General features: G+C 46.4%; 1 protein-coding gene across 2 annotated transcripts in view; it reads right to left on the bottom strand.

The window, feature by feature from the left end:
- ADCY9 (adenylate cyclase 9) overlaps positions 1 to 19,620 on the bottom strand; it is a 198,525-nt gene that overhangs the window by 110,456 nt on the left and 68,449 nt on the right. For both annotated transcript variants that reach the window (XM_044979245.1, XM_044979246.1), the window contains exon 2: positions 845 to 1,017. In XM_044979245.1, the coding sequence (XP_044835180.1) occupies positions 845 to 1,017 (173 nt within the window). The remainder of the gene's footprint in view (positions 1 to 844; positions 1,018 to 19,620) is intronic.

The following is a 19,620-nucleotide window of genomic DNA, read 5'->3' as shown; positions in this document are numbered from 1 at the left end:
AATAAAAAATAAACAAAGCATGTAAACAAGCAACAGAAGGTCTCTGTGATGGGGTGTTCATCTCACACAGAAGGGGTTAGATTAACTGCCCAGGCTACGGGCGGAGGAGTAGCCAGGGAGCAGGGAGTTAATTAAAGAAGGGTCAGCTGGGCAGGAATAGGCTGGGCCTATAAAGCCCAAGAGCTGAGACCTGACAGGGCTTTGGGGAAAGGGCAGTGACTCCCTGGGAAGGAGGAGTGTTTGGGGGCTGCAGAGAGATAGTCTGCAGTCTCCCTGGGAAGAGGGATGAGGGAATGGGTTTGGAGCTGGTACTCCCAGAGAAGGGGGGGAACCAGGAAGAGTAGAAAGCAATTCTCAAAGGAGCAGTGAGGGTTGAGAGGACAGAGCCCAGAACTACTGAGCTGAGGGTCCCTGGACTGGAACCCGATGTAGAAAATGGGCCTGGATTCCCTTATTGGCCACTGGAGAAGTAGCACCATCGGGGAAGCACAGGAGAAGACTGCTTGGGACTGTCTGCATAGAATGACTTTGGGTAACCACGGAAGGGGAAAATATGGAGGCTGAGTCATGAAAAGCAGGCTGCAGTTCCTGGAGTAAGATGGGTCCACAGGGTGAGAGGAAGGCGGGAAAGGCACCACCTGAAAGAGGGTGCACCAACTGGCAGAGCTAATCCCCAGGAAGGCCAGCAAGAGGGGCCACTGTGGTAAGTGAACCCCATCACAGCCTCTCCTATCCCTATGCCCATAACTCGCTTCATACCTCTAGGGTTCTAAAAATACTTTGCCTGAATTAAAAACAAAACAAAAACAAATAACAACAACAAAAAAAACCCAACATCCCTAACCTTGTGTTTCTCGGAGTGTTTGAGAGTCTTTGCCAAGTCACCAATATTCTCAGCTGATGACGCTCCCTGTATCTTGGCTCCATCTCCTGCCTCCAGACCAGTAACCAATGCCTGTGAACAGCTGCAATGGGACTCCTTCACTTTCTGACCAGATATCAGGTAAGTCTTCAAACCTATGGAAAAATTACACAATTAAAAAATCATTTATGGAAGCAATTATTAGTTTTTCATTCTTTGATTTCTTAGATACACAATATGGATAATAAATTTCCACACCTGAGAAGTATCAAGACTCAATGATACAGTAGACTCAATGATACAGTAGAAATAACTATCATTTGCACACAAACCTCAAAAGTTTGGATAGTATTAGCTTTAAGGTGTTGGGAGTTACATTTTTCTATTGTATCTGGAAATACACGATCCTAGGAAATCCTAACAAATTGCAACAACTGTAGAGATGGTTGAAGGATGCATACTTTATTTTGCTCTCCCTCTTGTACTCATTTAGGCAAAGCTATGGCCTATGCATGGGACTAGAAGTCAGAAACTTCAAAATTCTAATCCAAGCTCTGAAACTGACTCCTTTAATGGGCTTTGGCAAAATATTTATGGCCTCCTTTTCATAGATATTGAGGGCATGTCTACACTACAAAATTAAATTGCTCTAACTTACATCACCATATAGCCACTGCAGTAATTACATTGCTTGTGTGTGTCTACACTTTGCTCCTTGTGTTGGCAGTGTGTGTCCACACTGTCAGTGTGGGACGGCTTCTGAAAGCCAGTAACAGTTGATATAAGCAACACAGTGTCTACACTGACACTGCATCGACCTAACTATATGGATATTGATTCTACACCTCTCATGGAAGTGGAGTTAGGGCTTGGCTACACTTACAAATTTGCAGCGCTGCAGCAGGGTGTGAAAACACACCCTCTGCAGCGCTGCAAATTGCGGCGCTACAAAGCGCCAGTGTAGTCAAAGCCCCAGCGCTGGGAGCTGCGCTCCCAGCGCTGTCCGTTATTCCCCACAGGGAAGTGGAGTACGGACAGCGCTGGGAGAGTTTTCTCCCAGCGCTGGCGCTTTGATTACACTTAGCGCTTCAAAGCGCTGCCGCGGCAGCGCTTTGAAATGCAAGTGTAGCCAAAGCCTCAGTAAGTCAGTGTAACAGGCGTGTTACCTCAGCAGGAGTGAAATTTTAGTGTAGATATTTATAGAATAAAATTGACCTAAGCTGCTTTGCGTTAACCTAATTCTGTAGTATTCTTAGGGTCACAGATGGATGCTTAACTCCCTTCGGTTTCGTCCACATCCAAAAGTTGTACTGATTTAACTAGGGGTATGTCTACACTGCAAATGAAGGCGTGATTGCAGCATACCTATGCTATCTTAAATCTAACTAGCAAGGCCAAAAATAGCAGTGAAGACATGGCATCATGGGCTTCAGTATAGGATGGGGTTTATGCTGCCACATATTCACTAGCCATACTAACGAGATTAAAGCTAGTGAAGGTATGCCTACTTAAGATACATTCACACCTCTGATTGCAGTGTAGACATACCCTAATTTATAAGCCGAGAACTGGCAGAGATGCACTGGCAATCGATAGATGTTTTTGCCATTCTAGTGTTGGGAGATGTATATATTTTTAAAGAATTGTATGTGCTACATGCATTTATATTGTTTATCCAAAAATATTTTAAAAATAAGTATGTGAGGCTTAATGGTCACTCCATTTGGTGTTTAAAAACATAAGAACGGCTGTACTGGGTCAGACCAAAGGTCCATCTAGCCCAGTATCCTGTTTTCTGACAGTGGCCAATGCCAGGTGCCCCAGAGAGAATGAACAGAGCAGGTAATCATCAAGTGATCCATCCCGTCACCCATTCCCAGCTTCTGGCAAACAGAAGCTAGGGACACCATCCCTGCACATCCTGGCTAATAGCCATTGATGGACCTATCTTCCATGAACTTATCTAGTTATTTTTTGAACCCTTCACAACATCCTCTGGCAAAGAGTTCCACAGACTGACTGTGTGTTGTGTGAAAAAACACTTCCTTTTGTTTGTTTTAAACCTTCTGCCTATTAACCAGCACTTCATGCATTTCATTACAAAGACTATTTGATATCCATATTCTGTGAGGATCCAATTGTTTTATTGTAGACTCAGCTACTTATGAATCTTATGGATTTCTGTAGCCTATCTATGGATTCCGGGACAGACCTTGTCTCCCCTTCTCCAGTCAGGTAGTTCATCAGCTCACAGACAATTATGCCTTTAGATGGGGCTCATTTGCATGGCCCCTCACTGTAATGTGTTGTCACTGGTTCCCCATAAGCCACTGTGGTTTAACAGTGAGCTCTGACAGTTGCAATAGCTAATCCATAGACTGGAAAGGAGATGGCTAAAGCACATCACCACTCTGGGCTCTGACTTCTGTCTAGCTTGGATGCTTAAGGCAAGTGAATTAGCTTTAATTCCATTACTGACAGGTATTATGAATGTCTCACTTAATGAGGAAGGGCACTAACCATCCCTGAATACTGAGGGTCACCTTTCTCCTCAAGAAACCATCACTTGACACTGGAATGCTTGTCCACTATTTCCCAGTTGCAAACATCACCCTTTCAAAGGGAAGAATGAGGGCTATTCAATTCCAGGTTCACTTGGGACAGCAATGATATCCTAGGTAAGTTCCAGACTCGACTGGGCCTTTAAACTGTGCTCATGAAGACCATGAATGATCTCCTGCAGGTTTTACATCAGGGTCAGCTGGCCATTTTGGTCATAGTGGACCTCTGAGCAACTTCTAATATGACTGACCACAGGCTATTGCTTCAGCAACTGAATAACATTACTGGTGTGTCTGGAATTGTCTACCAGTGGTTCTAGTTATTCCTAGAAGATAGAAATTAATCTGCAATTGTGCATACTCATTGAGAAATGTGGTGTCATTAAAGGTTCTAGTCTATTTTACTTTTTGGTCAAATAGATAAAGGCTCTTAATGAGATCATTTTCTGAAACCTGAGCTAAAGTATCATCATTTTGTTGACAATAAACAGCATTGTATTTCTCTTGCCCTGAGGATCCTGCAATTGTTTCTCTGTTCTGGAAGAATTCTTCAAGAATACTGCCAGCTAGATGCACTGGGGCTGACTTACTCTCAACCGTAGGAAGACTGGATTCTTAGGCCTGGTCAACACTAGGACTTTAAATCGAATTTAGCAGCGTTAATTCGAATTAACCGCTCAACCGTCCACACCAGGAAGCCGTTTAATTCGACCTAGAGGGCTCTTTAGTTCGAATTCGGTACTCCACCCCGACGAGGGGAGTAGCGCTAAATTTGACATGGCTATCTCGAATTAGGCTATGTGTGGATGCAAATCGAACTTAGTAGCTCCGGGAGCTATCCCACAGTGCACCACTCTGTTGACGCTCTGGACAGCAGTCCAAGCTTGGATTCTCTGGCCAGCCACACAGGAAACGACCCGGGAAAATTTGAATTCCTTTTCCTGTCTGGGCACTTTGAATCTGATGTCATGGTTGGACATCGGGGCGAGCTAAGCAGCACCTTCAACGATGCAGAGCTCTCCAGCAGAGGAGTCCATGCAATCCCAGAATAGAAAGAGGTCCCCAGCATGGACAGACCGGGAAGTCCTGGATCTGATCACTGTGGGGCGAGGAGTCTGTGCTTTCGGAGCTGCGCTCCAACAAACGGAATGCAAAGACCTACCGAGAAGGTCTCCAAAGCCATGGCACTCAGAGGATACAGCCAGGATACAACGCAGTGCCGCATGAAAATCAAGGACCTGAGACAAGGCTACCAAAAAGTCAGAGCGGCAAACGGACGCTCCGGAGCCCAGCCCCAGACATGCCACTTCTACGAGGCACTGCATGCCATTCTAGGTGGGTCTGCCACCACTGCCCCACCAGTGACCGTGGACTCTGAGGATGGGATAGTGTCGAGGGGCAGTTCCTCGGCGATGTTCGCCGATGGGGAAGATGAGGAAGGGTTTGTGGAGGACGACGCAGGCGACAGCGCTTACAATACCGCTTTCCCCGACAGCCAGGATCTCTTCATCACCCTCACAGAGATCCCCTACCAACCCTCCCCGGCCGTTAACCCGGACTCAGAATCAGGGGAAGGATCAGTCGGTAAGTGCTATAAACATGGAAACATTTATTTTTTAAAAAAAAGGAATAAAAACTATATAAAAACTTTTCCATATAAAACTATATAAACAGAAGGTCCACACATATAGGGATGGAACAGAAATCCTCTTGGGACACTTCCACGAAGCTCTCATAGAGGAGCTCGAAAAGCCTCCGCAGGAGGTTCCTGGGGAGAGGTGCCTTATTTGGTGCTCCGTGGAAGCACACTCTTCCGCGCCAGGCCATCCTAACGTACAGTGGAATCATTGCCTCGACCAGCATAGCAGCATACGGTCCTGGTCTGTGCAGGGATTCTAGCAGCATCCTCTCTCTCTCTCTCTCTCTCTCTCCGAGTGACCCGCCTCAGGGTAATCTCGTTCGGCGACTGCTGCATCTAATTAGGGCAATTAGTGTACTGTTACTATTGTGAATGTTTGACTTTTACTTTGCATAGCAATGACCTTCGTTTAACAGCCACGTGTTGGAGGCCGCAGAGGAAACGCATACAGTGATCTTTCCCGGGCACAGCCGCGAGGGGCTGGAACAGGGTCAGACTTTATGCTTTCCAGATTGCCTTCAGCGGGAGGGCACAGCTATCCATTAACTGTTAAGCAGCCTATAATGTAGGGCTTACCAGGCCTGGCTGCTACACGGATTCAGCTGTACCGCCCCGCTTGTCCGATCTCCTGTGCAAGACCGCAGCCAATGAAAGAGTATTCCGAAATCTCGAACTTGTCCTGAGAGCTCGTGAGACTAGGTGCCCTGTATGGTCTTGTTCACAGAAACTGAGTAGACTGTGTTCAGTGTTCGCAAACATGTATCTTTTCAAGGAAATCACTTCCTTTTTCCCATCACACAGCTGCGGCTCTTTCACGAACTGCCCCGGCTTCCCCCTCACAGAGGCTGGCGCAGATTAGGCGGTGAAAGAAAAAGACTAGGGACGACATGTTCTCGGAACTGATGGCCTGCTCCAGAGCCGAGGCGGCCGAGCAGAGACAGTGGAGGGAGACCCTATGTCAGCACCAGCGCTCACACAGCGAACGGGAGGACAGGTGGCGGCAGGAAGACCAGCAGGCGACTCAAACGCTGCTTGGGCTAATGAGGGAGCAAACGGACACGCTCCGGCACCTTGTAGATGTTCTGCAGGACCGCAGGCAGGAGGAGAGAGCCCCCCTGCACTGTATCTGCAACCGCCATCCCCCGCCACAAAGTCCTGTCCCCCCCTCACCCAAAATAACAAGAAGGAGGGGCGCTAGGGGCTGTGAAAACTGTCACTGCACCCCAGCAGAGCGCTCATGTACCACACAGCTCTCATGCCATAAATTTTGAGAAGTGCTTCCCTTCCTGGATCACCCAGTCCAAAATCCAAGTTTCATCCCCCCACTGTGTAGTTGAGTATTAAGAGTAGTTTGTTGTTATTCACTGTTCCCGTCACGTTTTTCTTGTCAGAAGACTTTGTGTGAAGGGGGGGAGGGGTTTTTTAATTGCATAGGACAGCCTCCATTACCAGGGTACAGACTTGGGGGCAGGATCAACAGCAGGACGCACACAGACTGCAGTCACTAGGCACCAGGGTTAGTCTGGGAGGTGTATGCTGTCCCGTGTCAGTCTGTGAGGTGTATGCTGCCCCAGGGTCCTAGCGCCTGCCATCCACAAATGGCAAGGCAGGCTGCCCTTACCATGCCCTTCCACCCTAGCCACGAGCCTCTCCGATGCCCTGAGCCCCAGCAAGAGCCCTCATCCACGGACACATACTCACTCTTCCCACACACCCCTCACCCCTTCCTACGCCCCAACACCCAGCCCAGAGCCTGCATCCAAACTCCGTCCCAAAGACGGCACCCCTCACCCCTTTCTGCAAACCCACCCCTTCCTGCACACCCACCTGCAACCGTCCTCCCCCCAGAGACCGCTGTAGGAGCAGGAGCCTGTCATTCCTCTAGTGTAGAAGCGGTCTGTACATCAGTGCACACTGTACCCACCACAGTCTGCGTCCATGTTTCAACCCTAGAACAGGAATTCATAATTAAAGAAAACTTTGTTAATAATCAGTGTTCCATTAAATTTATTTTAAAACGTGTGTTGGAAGGGGGGAAACCTGGAGAACGGGGTATGTAACCGCAGATCGAAGTCAACAGTCACTGAAACAGGCTCAGATTCAGCTTCTCTGTAAATCAAGTGGACAGTCATAGGTTACCCTGCTCTCCGAGGAACCTAGCTTTCAAAGCCTCCCGGATGCACAGCGCTTCCCGCTGGGATCTTCTATCGGCACGGCTGTCTGGCTGAGCGTAATCAGCAGCCAGGCGATTTGCCTCAACCTCCCATCCCGCCATAAAGGTCTCCCCCTTGCTCTCACAGAGATTGTGAAGCACACAGCAAGCAGCAATAACAACGGGGATATTTTTTTCGCTGAGGTCCGAGCGAGTCAGTAAGCTCCGCCATCTCCCCTTGAGACGTCCGAAAGCACACTCCACCACCATTCTGCACTTGCTCAGCCGGTAGTTGAAGAGTTCCTTCTCACTGTCCGAGGCGCCTGTATAGGGCTTCATGAGCCAGGGCATTAGCGGGTAGGCTGGGTCCCCAAGGATCACTGTAGGCATCTGCACATCCCCAACCGTTATTTTGTGGTCCGGGAAGAAACTACCTGCCTGGAGGCGTTTAAACAGACCAGAGTTCCTGAACACACGCGCGTCATGAACCTTGCCCGGCCACCCGACGTAGATGTTGGTAAAACGTCCCCTATGGTCCACCAGTGCTTGCAGCACCATAGAAAAGTAGCCCTTTTGGTTAATGTAATGGCTGGCCTGGTGGGCTGGTCCCAGGATAGGGATGTGAGTGCCATCTATAGCCCCACCGTAGTTTGGGAATCCCATCGTGGCGAAGCCATCTCTGACGACCTGGACGTTTCCTAGAGTCACTACCTTTGAGAGCAGTTGCACAACGATTGCGTGGGCTACTTGAATCACAGCAAGCCCTACGGTAGATTTGCCCACGCCAAAGTGGTTCGCTACTGACCGGTAGCTGTCTGGCATTGCAAGTTTCCAGAGGGCTATGGCCACTCGCTTCTGCACACTCAGGGCTGCTCGCATCCGGGTGTCCTGGCACTTCAGGGCAGGGGACAGCAAGTCACAGAGTTCAAGGAAAGTGCCCTTACGCATCCTGAAGTTTCGCAGCCACTGTGATTCATCCCAGACCTGCAGCACTATGCGGTCCCACCAGTCCGTGCTTGTTTCCCGGGCCCAGAATCGCCGTTCCACACCATGAACTTGACCCATTGCCACCATGATCTCCACTGCGCGGCGTACCCTGCTTTGTGAGAGGTCTGCGCCACTCTGTGACTTCCTGTCCTCACCGCGCTGACGGAGCCTCCTCGCCTGATTTCTCAGCAGCTGACTGTGGAAGAGGTGGACGATAAGGTGCGAGGAGTTGACAACGGCCATAAGTGCAGCGATGATCGCAGCGGGCTCCATGCTCGCAGTGCTGTGGCGTCCGCGCTGTAACTGACCAGAGAAGGGCGCGAACAGATTTCCCGCCGGCGCTTTCAAGGAGAGAGGGCGGGAGTGACGGTTGAATGATGACAGTTACCCAAAACCACCCTCGACACATTTTTTCCCCGAGCAGGCATTGGGGGCTCTACCCAGCATTCCAATGGGCAGCGGGGACTGCGGGAACTGTGGGATAGCTTCCCACAGTGCACCGCTTCCAAAGTCGACGCTGGCCCCGTTACTGTGGACTCAGACAGTCGAATTAGTGTATTTAGTGTGGATACACAAATTCGACTTCATAAGGTCGATTCCACAAATTCGAGTTAAGTAGATTCGAAATAGTCTTGTAGTGTAGACGTACCCTTACTTTTGGATAAAATCTGTCTTGTAAGAAGGCTCTCTCCCCTTCATAGCCTCACTTGTTCGGCAGATTTTCTTCAGATACAGAGAATTAGGTTAATTTTAGCAATTTTGGACCATGCCTTTCAAATGGAAAATCATGTGTCTGATGTGGTAGAGAAACGTTTTTTTTTCTATAGTGCCATTCAAACCAGTTGAACCTTTATTTATTTCATGACAGTTTTACACTATCAATATATCTGCTTGTGATAATGATTTAATTATTATAACTCCGTGTTCACTTGACTGTGGGGAGGGCTGTTCTGTTACTTTCTAGCCCTTACCTATGTTTGGCTTGGGCTGCCTACTGTATATCTGACACTGGCTCCTTGAGACTTGTACTGATGGGAGTGCACTTATGTGCAGCTGTTTTAAGGAACCCACCACAATAATCAGTCAGCAAGCAATTACACTTTTATTATGGGAGCTTTGCAGCAGGAACTCACTATCCACTGAAATTTGTTCTCTCTTCCATTTTTAAAAGTCCCCTTAAAGTTGTTGTGCTCGTTTATTATCTTCCTGTCCAATGCTTTTCTTTCCCTTTTTAAAAATCTGCTGCCCCCTCTTTGTTTTGTATGTTAAGGCAGTATTTTATTCTGTTTTTATAACACTGTATTTGTTTCTGTTCTGTTGTACAGCATTTGAGCTCTTTGGCAATATTTTTGTATGTGTGTTATGTAAATAAAATTATCTCCAGTTTGAGTTCCGCATCCAACAAAAAGGTGAAAAGCCTGTACTGCAGTAATTGAAAACTTGTTTGGAAAAGCAGCTTCTCAATTCTTCACAACCTTTAACCACAGTGGATTGTGATTCCTCTATCCCCAATTCCACCCTTCGTGCTTTCTATAACTGGCAAACCCTACTAACCAAAAGTAGTTTTTGCAGCATTTGATACTAAGAGGGTACGTCTACACTACGGGATTATTCCGAATTTACATAAACCGGTTTAACAAAACAGATTGTATAAAATCGAGTGTGCGCAGCCACACTAAACACATTAAATAGGTGGTGTGCGTCCACGGTCCGAGGCTAGCGTCGATTTCTGGAGCATTGCACTGTGGGTAGCTATTCCGTAGCTATCCCATAGTTCCCGCAGCCTCCCCCGCCCCTTGGAATTTCCGGGTTGAGATCCCAGTGCCTGATGCGGCAAAAATCATTGTCGCGGGTGGTTCTGGGTAAATGTCGTCAGTCACTCCTTCCGCTGGGAAAGCAATGGCAGACAAGCATTTCGTGCCTTTTTTCCCTGGATTGCCCTGGCAGATGCCATAGCACAGCAATCATGGAGCCTGTTTAGCCTTTTGTGACTGTCACCGTATGTGTACTAGATGCCGCTCACAGAGGCGATTCAGCAGCGCTACACAGCAGCATGCTTTTGCTTTTGCATGATAGCAGAGATGGTTATCAGCCATATTGTACCATCTACCATACCATAAATTGGTAATAAGATGATCGTGGCTACCAGTCCTTTTGCACTGTTCCATTTGCTGCTGTCATAAGTGCCCCTGGCTGAGATCAGCCAGGGGCGCAAAAGCCAAAATTGGGAATGACTCCCTGAGTCAATCCCTCCTTTTTGGTATCTAAAAATAGAATCAGTCCTGCCTAGAATATGGGCAAGTGTACTAGAGAACCACTATATCATAGAACCAGAGAGCACAGCTGCTCTGTGTCAGATCCTGCAGAAATTATGAGCTGTATGCTATTCACAGGGGGTGCTCCTGCAACAACCCCACCTGTTGATTCCGTTCTTCCCCCAGCCTTCCTGGGCTACCGTAGCATTGTCCCCCCACTTGTGTGATAAAGTAATAAAGAATGCAGGAATAACACACAGTGACTTGTTAGTGAGATATGAGTGGAAGGCAGCCTCCAGCTGCTATGATAGTCCAGACAGGACAGTAGGGAGTGTGGAAGAGAGGAGCCCAGCATCCCTCTGCTAGTCCAGGGGCAATTGAATCTTTTCTTTACACATGAAGGGTGGGGGCTGATGGAGCTCAGCCCCCTGTTGCTATGATGACGATGGTTATCAGCCATACTGTACCATCTACCACGAAAAATTAGGACCAGGCGCCCTTGATTGACCTTACCGATGCTAGTCAGCATGGTTACCAGTCCTTTTGCACTGCCCCATGTGCCAATAGGCTGATGATGAGGACGGATACCAGTCATATTGTACCATCAGCCATCCATGGCGTGGGGGGAGCAAGGATGTTGGTGTTGAGTGCTGCACCATCACGTCTATCTGCAGCATTCAGTAAAGATAGGGTGACATGTAAAAGAGTCAAGAGAGGATTGTTTTCCCTTTCACTTCTGGGGCTGGGTGGGGGGGTGCGTAAATTGCCTAGCTATGCCCTGACCCACCGCGGACACTGTTTTTGACCCTAGAAGCATTTGGAGCTCAGCCAAGAATGCAAATGCTTTTCAGAGACTGCAGGAACTGTGGGATAGCTTGAGTCCTCCAGTCCATGAGCGTCCATTTGATTCTTTGGCTTTCCGTTACGCTTGTCACGCAGCAGTGCGCTGAGTCCCTGCTATGGCATCTGTCTGGAGATTTTTTAAAAATGATTTTGAATTTCATCTTCTGTAACGGAGCGCTGATAGAACAGATTTGCCTGCCCTTACAACGATCACGTCCGCATCGTCCATGCGGGAGCTCTTTCTTTATTTTGATTTTTAACTGCATCACCACACGTGCTGATTGGAGCTCCACGCTGGGCAAACAGGAAATATTCAAAAGTTCGCAGGGCTTTTCCTGTCTACCTGGCCACTGCATCCGAGTTCAGATTGCTGTCCAGAGCGGTCAGTGGTGCACTGTGGGATACCGCCCGGAGGCCAATACCGTCGATCTGCGGCCACACTAACCCTAATCCGATATGGTAATACCGATATTAGCGCTACTCCTCTCGTTAGGGAGGAGTACAGAAACCGGTTTAAAGAGCCCTTTATACCGATATAAAGGGCCTCTTAGTGTGGACGGGTGTGGCGTTAAATCGGTTTTACGCTCCTAAAACCGGTTTAAACGCCTAGTGTAGACCAGGCCTCACACATATGGCTTTGTCTCTTATGTTTTAGTTCTAGGGTCTAAGTTTGTTAAACTAGCTGATTATTGGCTATAAGAAAGGGAACCTAACCTATAAAAAAAACCCACCACTTACCACCTTCTCTGTCCTCCTAACCCCCATCACACACACTAAACAGGAAGCATAACACAAAATGTTTGATTCAATAGACACACTAACACCACCACTCTGCAAACACTTAAATAAATGTTTTACTTTAATAACATCAAAATTAATTGCACTACTCATATGCTTAAAGTGAAGCATGTGTGTTTGCAGGATCGAGGCTTAAGGAAGCAAATTAGATGGAATTCTTGTAATTATTTGAAAATTAACAAAAATGTTTTAAAATCTTTAATCATCATAGTACTTTCCTAGTTGACCTTTTCCACATATTTATTTTTATTGGTTTTGTTATTAAATTTCTGCTACCCTAGCATAATGATATGTGCTTTGCTCTATTTTGCCAGTGATTCCAATTAAAGTGCTTAGCAAGAGAGCTTCTGTGGTCAATCTAATTAAAGATTTTTTTAAATAAAAGCTGACAAACAACGCTTGTTCATTTTGTAAAGCTTGTTATTTATTATTTCTTATGATCCATAAATTGATGACACTTTCTCAAACCCATTATAAAAAGGCATAATTGTCTCCTTTTTTTTTCAATTCTAGCAAGTAACTACAATCAACATTTTATTTTGTCGCATTGAAGAAAAAAAAGGATACAATACCTAAAATATTCAGCCCAAACAAACCACAGCAGGCTTAATCAGTCAAGTACTGTAGCAGTACTGAATTAGTCTGCTAGCAATAGGGGGCAAGGCTGTTATTGTATGTATAACACAGCAAGCATCTGGTGCAGTATTTGTGTATCTTGCTGCCCAATACAGCATATATGAATCAGTCCGTCACAGTACAGCAAATTCTACGATACGCTAGCATTATTACATTCAGAAAAGAAACCTCAAACATTTTTATTAAAAAAGTCTCTCTAATTTACTCTGTTCATTTCTTCTCTACCAGACACATTCCAATTCACTGTTTAAAACAATGCCACTTAATGTGGTTTTACAGTGAAAATCTACTTTACCAAGCCTTGTCCATCACCTTATTTTATCTCTTTATTAAGAGAGGTAAATTATTTCATAGAGACCTCTCTGGGATGTCAAATATTTGGAAATCTGTTAATCTCTATATCAGAAATTGCACATCTAACTGAAAGAACACCTTGCTCTAAATTTACATTTTATTCTATCCTCTGAAGAAATGGGCACCTTCAGCTATTATCTATGAAATATACAAGTTTCCTTCACTTGTCTTCATAGGGACTGGAACTAGGGGTGCTACCGCACCCCCTGGCTTGAAGTGGTTTCCATCATATACAGGTTTTACAGTTTGGTTCAATGTCTCTCAGAACTCCTACTATACAAATTGTTCCATCACCCCTGCTTGTCTTCATGTTATACTCTTCACTACACTTTCAAACTTGTAACAACTTCTCCCCTGTACCCCCTGAAAAATCCATTAATAATGACTCAGACACTCTTGCTATCAGCTCATAGGTATGAACATTTCAAGACTAGGTGGCATTCCACTAGTGGAACTAATTCCAACTGATGACCTGCTGCAATCGTCAGGGCATGAAATAAATGTATTGATTTGGTCAGACTTTTGATTAAAACAACTTGATCATGAGAGCGCAATTGGGCTGCAGGTGTTTCCTGGTAGCACTAATTATCATGAATTTCCGTAGCTTAGTATCTGATTTTTGTAGGAAGTTGTTATTTTTGTAAAGAGCCCAGATATTAAGAGAGAGAAACTTTAAAGGCTCACAACTGTCTGGTAGTAGCATAATATGCTCACAAGAAAGGGATTACAGTTCAGAATTTCTCCTGACTGGGTTGGAGGCACTCTAGGGTTCTGTTTGGGGGATGAAGTTTCTCCACAATCTTTTTTTTTTTTTTTTTTTTTTTTTTAAGAAAAATAAAACATCCTAAATCATTTCCTGCTACCTCTAAATCAGTGGTTTTTAACCTTTTTTCATTTGCGGACCCCTAAAAAAATCTCAAATGTAAGTGCAGACTCCTGTAGAAAATCACTGCTCTAAAGTATCCGTGTATCATTCCTTCAGTCTTCCAATCACCAGAGAGTGAAAAACAACTGGTTTCCAAGCCCAGTCCAGGGAACAAGAAAACTAGAACCCAAATTTTAATTCCCCCATGTAATGAAATATGTTACCATCAGACCTCTCTGGAGCAGTCTGGAGTTGCTCTTTAAGGTCTGTAATGTACAGACATTTTTGGAGATTAATATGAGATGGAAAACAGTGGCAAAAAATTACCTGCAGGACACAACTACTCCTATTATTAATTAATTGAACTAATTGTTTTCCATTGGTATCTAACTTCTCTCTTTTACCTGCCAATCCAGGTTTATTTAAGTTTTTCCTTTTAAACCTGAATATTTTCAGGTTTTTTCAGTAACAATTTCAGATGTTTATAATGAACAATAATATTATGCCTGCTATCACTTCCATTAATTTGTGTGTCCTTTGGATTTTGATATTTAAATCTTTCTTACTGTTACTGCTGTGTCTAAGAAGATTATCAGCTTTGTCTGAGCCTCAAAATCAAATAGCTGCTAAAGCTCTTCAAATTTACTGAAAGTGTCTCCCTAGAGTAATATAACCACTACTCCAAAGAGCACTGGAGCTCCTTTCTATCAGACAGATTAGTGGTAATTCAGCAGTACATATTGTTCTGATATTTATTATAATGGACACCTATCAATATTTTAGAAAGTTTAGCTATTCAGGGAAAAAATATACACAGATAAGGTATTCAATGAAGTGCCCAATCAGTCATCTTTTAAATACATTAACTAGTTAAATTGAAGTGGGCATAGAGTATTGGCTTTACAGAAACCATAGTGCAATCAAAAAAGACAGATACTACTTTTTCTAGTGATAAGTGACACTTGGCAGGCAAACACAAACCCATGAAAAAACACATCCAAAAAAAGCTCTATAAACCTACAACGCAGAATCCTGCTTGAATCTGCAATGACTAGAAGATGAGAGAAAGGAACTTTTAGTTCTTGTAAAATAGACTATGCAATTTCTAAGACTATGCAATTAACCTTCTGATCAGCAAGCAGAGACAGAAAAAAACGGTTACTCACCATCTCATAACTGTTCTTTGAGATGTGTTGTTCACGTCCATTCCAATCAGGTGTGCGCACATCGCGTGCACAATCGTCGGAAAGTTTTCCCTTAGCAGCATCCGTCAGGTCGGCCGTGGAGCCCCCTGGAGTGGCACCTTTATAGCGCTCAACATATGACCCTGCCGACCCGACCTCCCTTCAGTTCCTTCTTGCCGTCTACTCCGACAGGGGGGAAGGAGGGTGGCTATTGGAATGGACGTGAACAACACATCTTGAAGAACAACAGTTACAAGAAGGTGAGTAACCGTTTTTTCTTCTTCAAGTGCTTGTTCACATCAATTCCAAATCAGGTGACTCCCAAGCTGTACCCTGGAGGAGGGCTTGGAGTCAAGGAAGTACTGATTGGAGCACCACTTTGCTGAAAGCTACATCATCTCTGGAATGATGGGTGTTACCGTAGTGAGAGGTGAACATATGCACCGATGACCAAGTAGCTGCTCTGCAGATCTCCTATACCAGGACTTGAGCCAGAAATGATGCTGAAGAGGCTTGAGCACTTGTGGAGTGAGCCGTAATAGGCGGAGCCAGGGCCTTGGCCAGCTCATAGAACGTGTGCAAATAGTCTGTGATCCAAAACGAAATATGCTGAGACGAGATCGGGCGTCCTTTCATCCGATCTGCCAGGGCGACAAATAGTTGGTTCGATTTTCTGAACAGCTTAGTACGCTTGATGTACAATGCCAACACCCTCCAGATGTTCAGTGAATTAAGCCGTTGTTCACAGGCACTGATGTGAGGCTCGGGATAAAACACAGGCAGGAAGATATTTTGGGTAGTATGAAAATGAGACACCACCTTGGGCAGAAAAGCCGGGTGAGGCCTGAGTTGCACCTTGTCCTTGTGGAAGACCATGTAGGGTGGATCAGAGGTTAGTGCCTTCAGCTCAGACACCCTTCTAGCTGATGTAATAGCGAATAGGAAGGCCAGCTTCCAGGACAAATAGAGCAAAGAGCAAGTTGCCAATGGCTCAAAGTGGGGCCCCATAAGCCTGGATAATAACAGGTTAAAGTCCTACACGGATACTGGCTGATGAACATGAGGGTATAACCTTTCCAGCCCCTTCAAGAAACGCCCCACCATGGGATTGGTGAATATGGAGGGGCCGGACGCTCCCGGGTGGAAGGTCGAGATGCATCGAGGTGTACCTTAATCAAGGCCTTGTTGTTTCAGATGTAGGAGGTAATCAAAGATGAGTGGAACTGGTGCCTGTAAGAGAGGTGTATGATGCTCCTCACACCAGCATGTGAACCTTTTCCACTTGGCTAAATAAGTGGCCCTGGTGGATGCTTTCCTGCTGCCAAAAAGGACGTTCCTCGCAGGACTCAAGCACAAGAGCGCCGTCGAATTTAACCATGAAGCTTCCAAGGCGGTGAGATGGAGGGACTGAAGGTCTGGGTGGTGAAGGCAACCGTGGTCCTGTGTGATTAGGTCGGGGAGAGTGGTAGAGCTATTGGGCTCCAAAAGTGTGGTGTACCAACGCTGACGGAGGCATGCTGGAGCAAGGGGGATTACCTTCGCCTTGTCTCTGCGGATCTTGAGCAGTACCCTGTGCACTAGAGGGACTGGCGGGAAGGTATACATGAGGTGGTCTACCCAGGGTAATAGGAACGCATCCGAGAGGAAGCCTGGGCTGTGGTTCTGAAAGGAGCAGAACACTGGGCATTTCCTGTTGTTCCTGGTGGTAAAGAGGTCAACCTGGGGAAATCCCCACATTTGGAAGATGGAGTGAATGACATCCAGTCAGATGGAACACTCGTGATTGCGGAACAATCTGCTGAGGTGGTCCGGTAGTTCGTTCTGCACCCCTGGGAGATAGGACGCCTCCATGTGAATGGAGTGGGCTATGCAGAATTCCCAAAGTTGAAGGACTTCTTGACATAGGGGAGAGGAACGTGCTTCCCCTTGCTTGTTGATGTAAAGCATGGCAGTAGTGTTGTCTGTCATCACTGCCACACACTGGCCTTACAGTATGGACAGAAACTCTTGGCAGGCCAATCGTACCGCTCTGAGCTTCCTGATATTGATGTGAAGAGAGCTCATCTTGCGACCATAGCCCTTGCGTCCATTACTAGGGTCAAGGTGGGCTGTTGAAAGGACCTCCCTCGCACACAGTACGGGGGGGTCGAGCCACCACTGGGGGGACTGGAGTACTTGTTGTGGCAACATAAGTACTGAGTCCAGCCTGTCACGCAATGGATGATATACAGAAGCGAGCCATGCTTGGAGTGGCCTGAGCCTGAGTCTGGCATGCCTGACCACGTAAGTGCAGGCTGCCATGTGGTTGAGGAGGGCCAGGCAACCCCGAGCCATAGTGGTGGGGTACTGCATGAGGCTCTGAATGATGCCCTCTATGGCTTGAAATCATGTCTCTGGTAGGTACGCTTTTGCTTGTACTGAGTCCAATACAGCCCTGATGAATTCTATTCTCTGGGTCAGTGATAGGGTTTACTTGTTCATGTTGAGGTGGAGTCCTAGTCTCTGAAACACGGATTCGACTAGTCGGATGTGAGAATCCACCTGTTCTCTGGAATGGACCCACAGCAGCAAGTCATCTAGGTAGGGATATACCTGTACCCGCCTCCTGCAGAGGAAGGCTTCTACTACTGATATGCACTTGGTGAACACGTGGGGTGCAGTTGATAGGTTGAATGGGAGGATTGTGAACTGGTAATGTTTGTGGCTGACCACAAACTGCAGAAACCATCTGTGCTGAGGTCGAATGGCTATGTGGAAGTACACAGATCGCCCGGATCCAGGGAAGGGATAATTGTGCTCAGGGAGACCATGCAGAATTTCAACTTTACCAAGAATCTTTTGAGTCCACGCAGGTCTAAAATGGGTCTGAGACCCCCCTTTGCCTTGGGGTTGAGGAAATAACGGGAGTAGAATCCCTTGACCTTTTGCTCCTGAAGAACCTCCTCCATTGCCCCTACATCTAGGAGTGATTGCACCTCCTGGATAAGGAGATGCTCGTAAGAAGGGTCCCTGAAGAGGGAGAGGGATGGGAGGGAGGGGAGGAGCAGAACTGAAAAGAATATCCCACCTCTACCATGTGAAGAACCCCGCCGTCCAATGTTATTTGGAACCACGCACAGTAGAAGTTGGATAAGCGATTCAAAAAGTGAGGGAGAGGATCCGATGTCATGGTAGGTACGCTGTCCTCGGGCGCCCGTTCAAAATGCTTGCTTTGAGCCACATGATGGCTTGGTTGGGACTGGCCTCGACCTGACTGGGAGTGAGGTGGTTTGCGCCTAGAATTTCTAGGCCACCATCTGTAAAAGTCTTGTCTAGGGTGAGGATGGTAGGACTGTTGGGGCTGGGGCTTGAAATGTTTTTGCCCGAGAATCTTTTAAGCTGTGCAGCTTAGAATCAGTCTGGTCTGAGAATAACCCTGCACTCTCGAACGGGGGGTCCTGCAGGATTTGACGCACTTCTGAAGGAAGGCCAGTCACCTGCAGCCATGCACCTCTTCTCACGGCTAGGCCAGATGAAAATGTGGGGGCAGCAGTGTCTACTGCATCCAGGGAAGGTTGAAGGGACGGGTGCAACTTCCATTCTTCAACAATAGTCGTAAATTCGGCTCTGGAGTCCGATGGTATAAGTGCCTTATACTTCAACATCGAGGCACACGAATTGAAGTTATATCTGCTAAGGATTGCTTGTTGATTAGCTATCCTTAGCTCTAGGCCTTCAGCTGAATAGACTTTCCTGCTGAATAGGTCTAACCGTTTTGACTCCTTTGACTTCGGAGTCAGCCTCTGTCGCCCCAGTCTTTCTTTCTCATTAACCGCAGCGACCACCAGGGAACACGGCTGCAGATGAGAAAACAAATACTCATATCCCTTGGACAGGATAAAGTACTTGCGTTTGACCTCGGAGTCCTGGTTGATCGCAGGATGACTATGAGTCGGCAATGTGATGTGGCCATTAAAAAAGCTAATGCGGTCTTGGGATGCATTAGGCGAGGTATTTCTAGTAGAGATAAGGAGGTGCTAGTCCCGTTATACAAGGCGTTGGTGAGACCTCATTTGGAGTACTGTGTGCAGTTTTGGTCTCCCATGTTTAAGAAGGATGAATTCAAACTGGAACGGGTACAAAGAAGGGCCACTAGAATGATCCGAGGAATGGAAAGCCTGTCGTATGAAAAGAGACTTGAGGAGCTCGGTTTGTTTTCCTTAACCAAAAGAAGGTTGAGAGGAGATATGATTGCTCTCTTTAAATATATCAGAGGGATAAATACCAGGGAGGGAGAGGAATTATTTCAGCTCAGTACTAATGTGGACACAAGAACAAATGGATATAAATTGGCAGTCGGGAAGTTTAGGCTTGAAATTAGACGAAGGTTTCTAACCATCAGGGGAGTGAAATTCTGGAACAGTCTACCAAGGGAAACAGTGGGGGCGAAGGACCTCTCTGGCTTTAAGTTTAAGCTTGATAAGTTTATGGAGGGAATGGTTTGA

The sequence above is a fragment of the Mauremys mutica genome, chromosome 11 (assembly GCF_020497125.1).
Source record: "Mauremys mutica isolate MM-2020 ecotype Southern chromosome 11, ASM2049712v1, whole genome shotgun sequence".
NCBI classification, from domain to species: Eukaryota; Metazoa; Chordata; order Testudines; family Geoemydidae; genus Mauremys; species Mauremys mutica.
The sequence above is the reverse complement of the archived record's forward strand: the minus strand, read 5'-3'. Positions and strand labels throughout refer to the sequence as shown.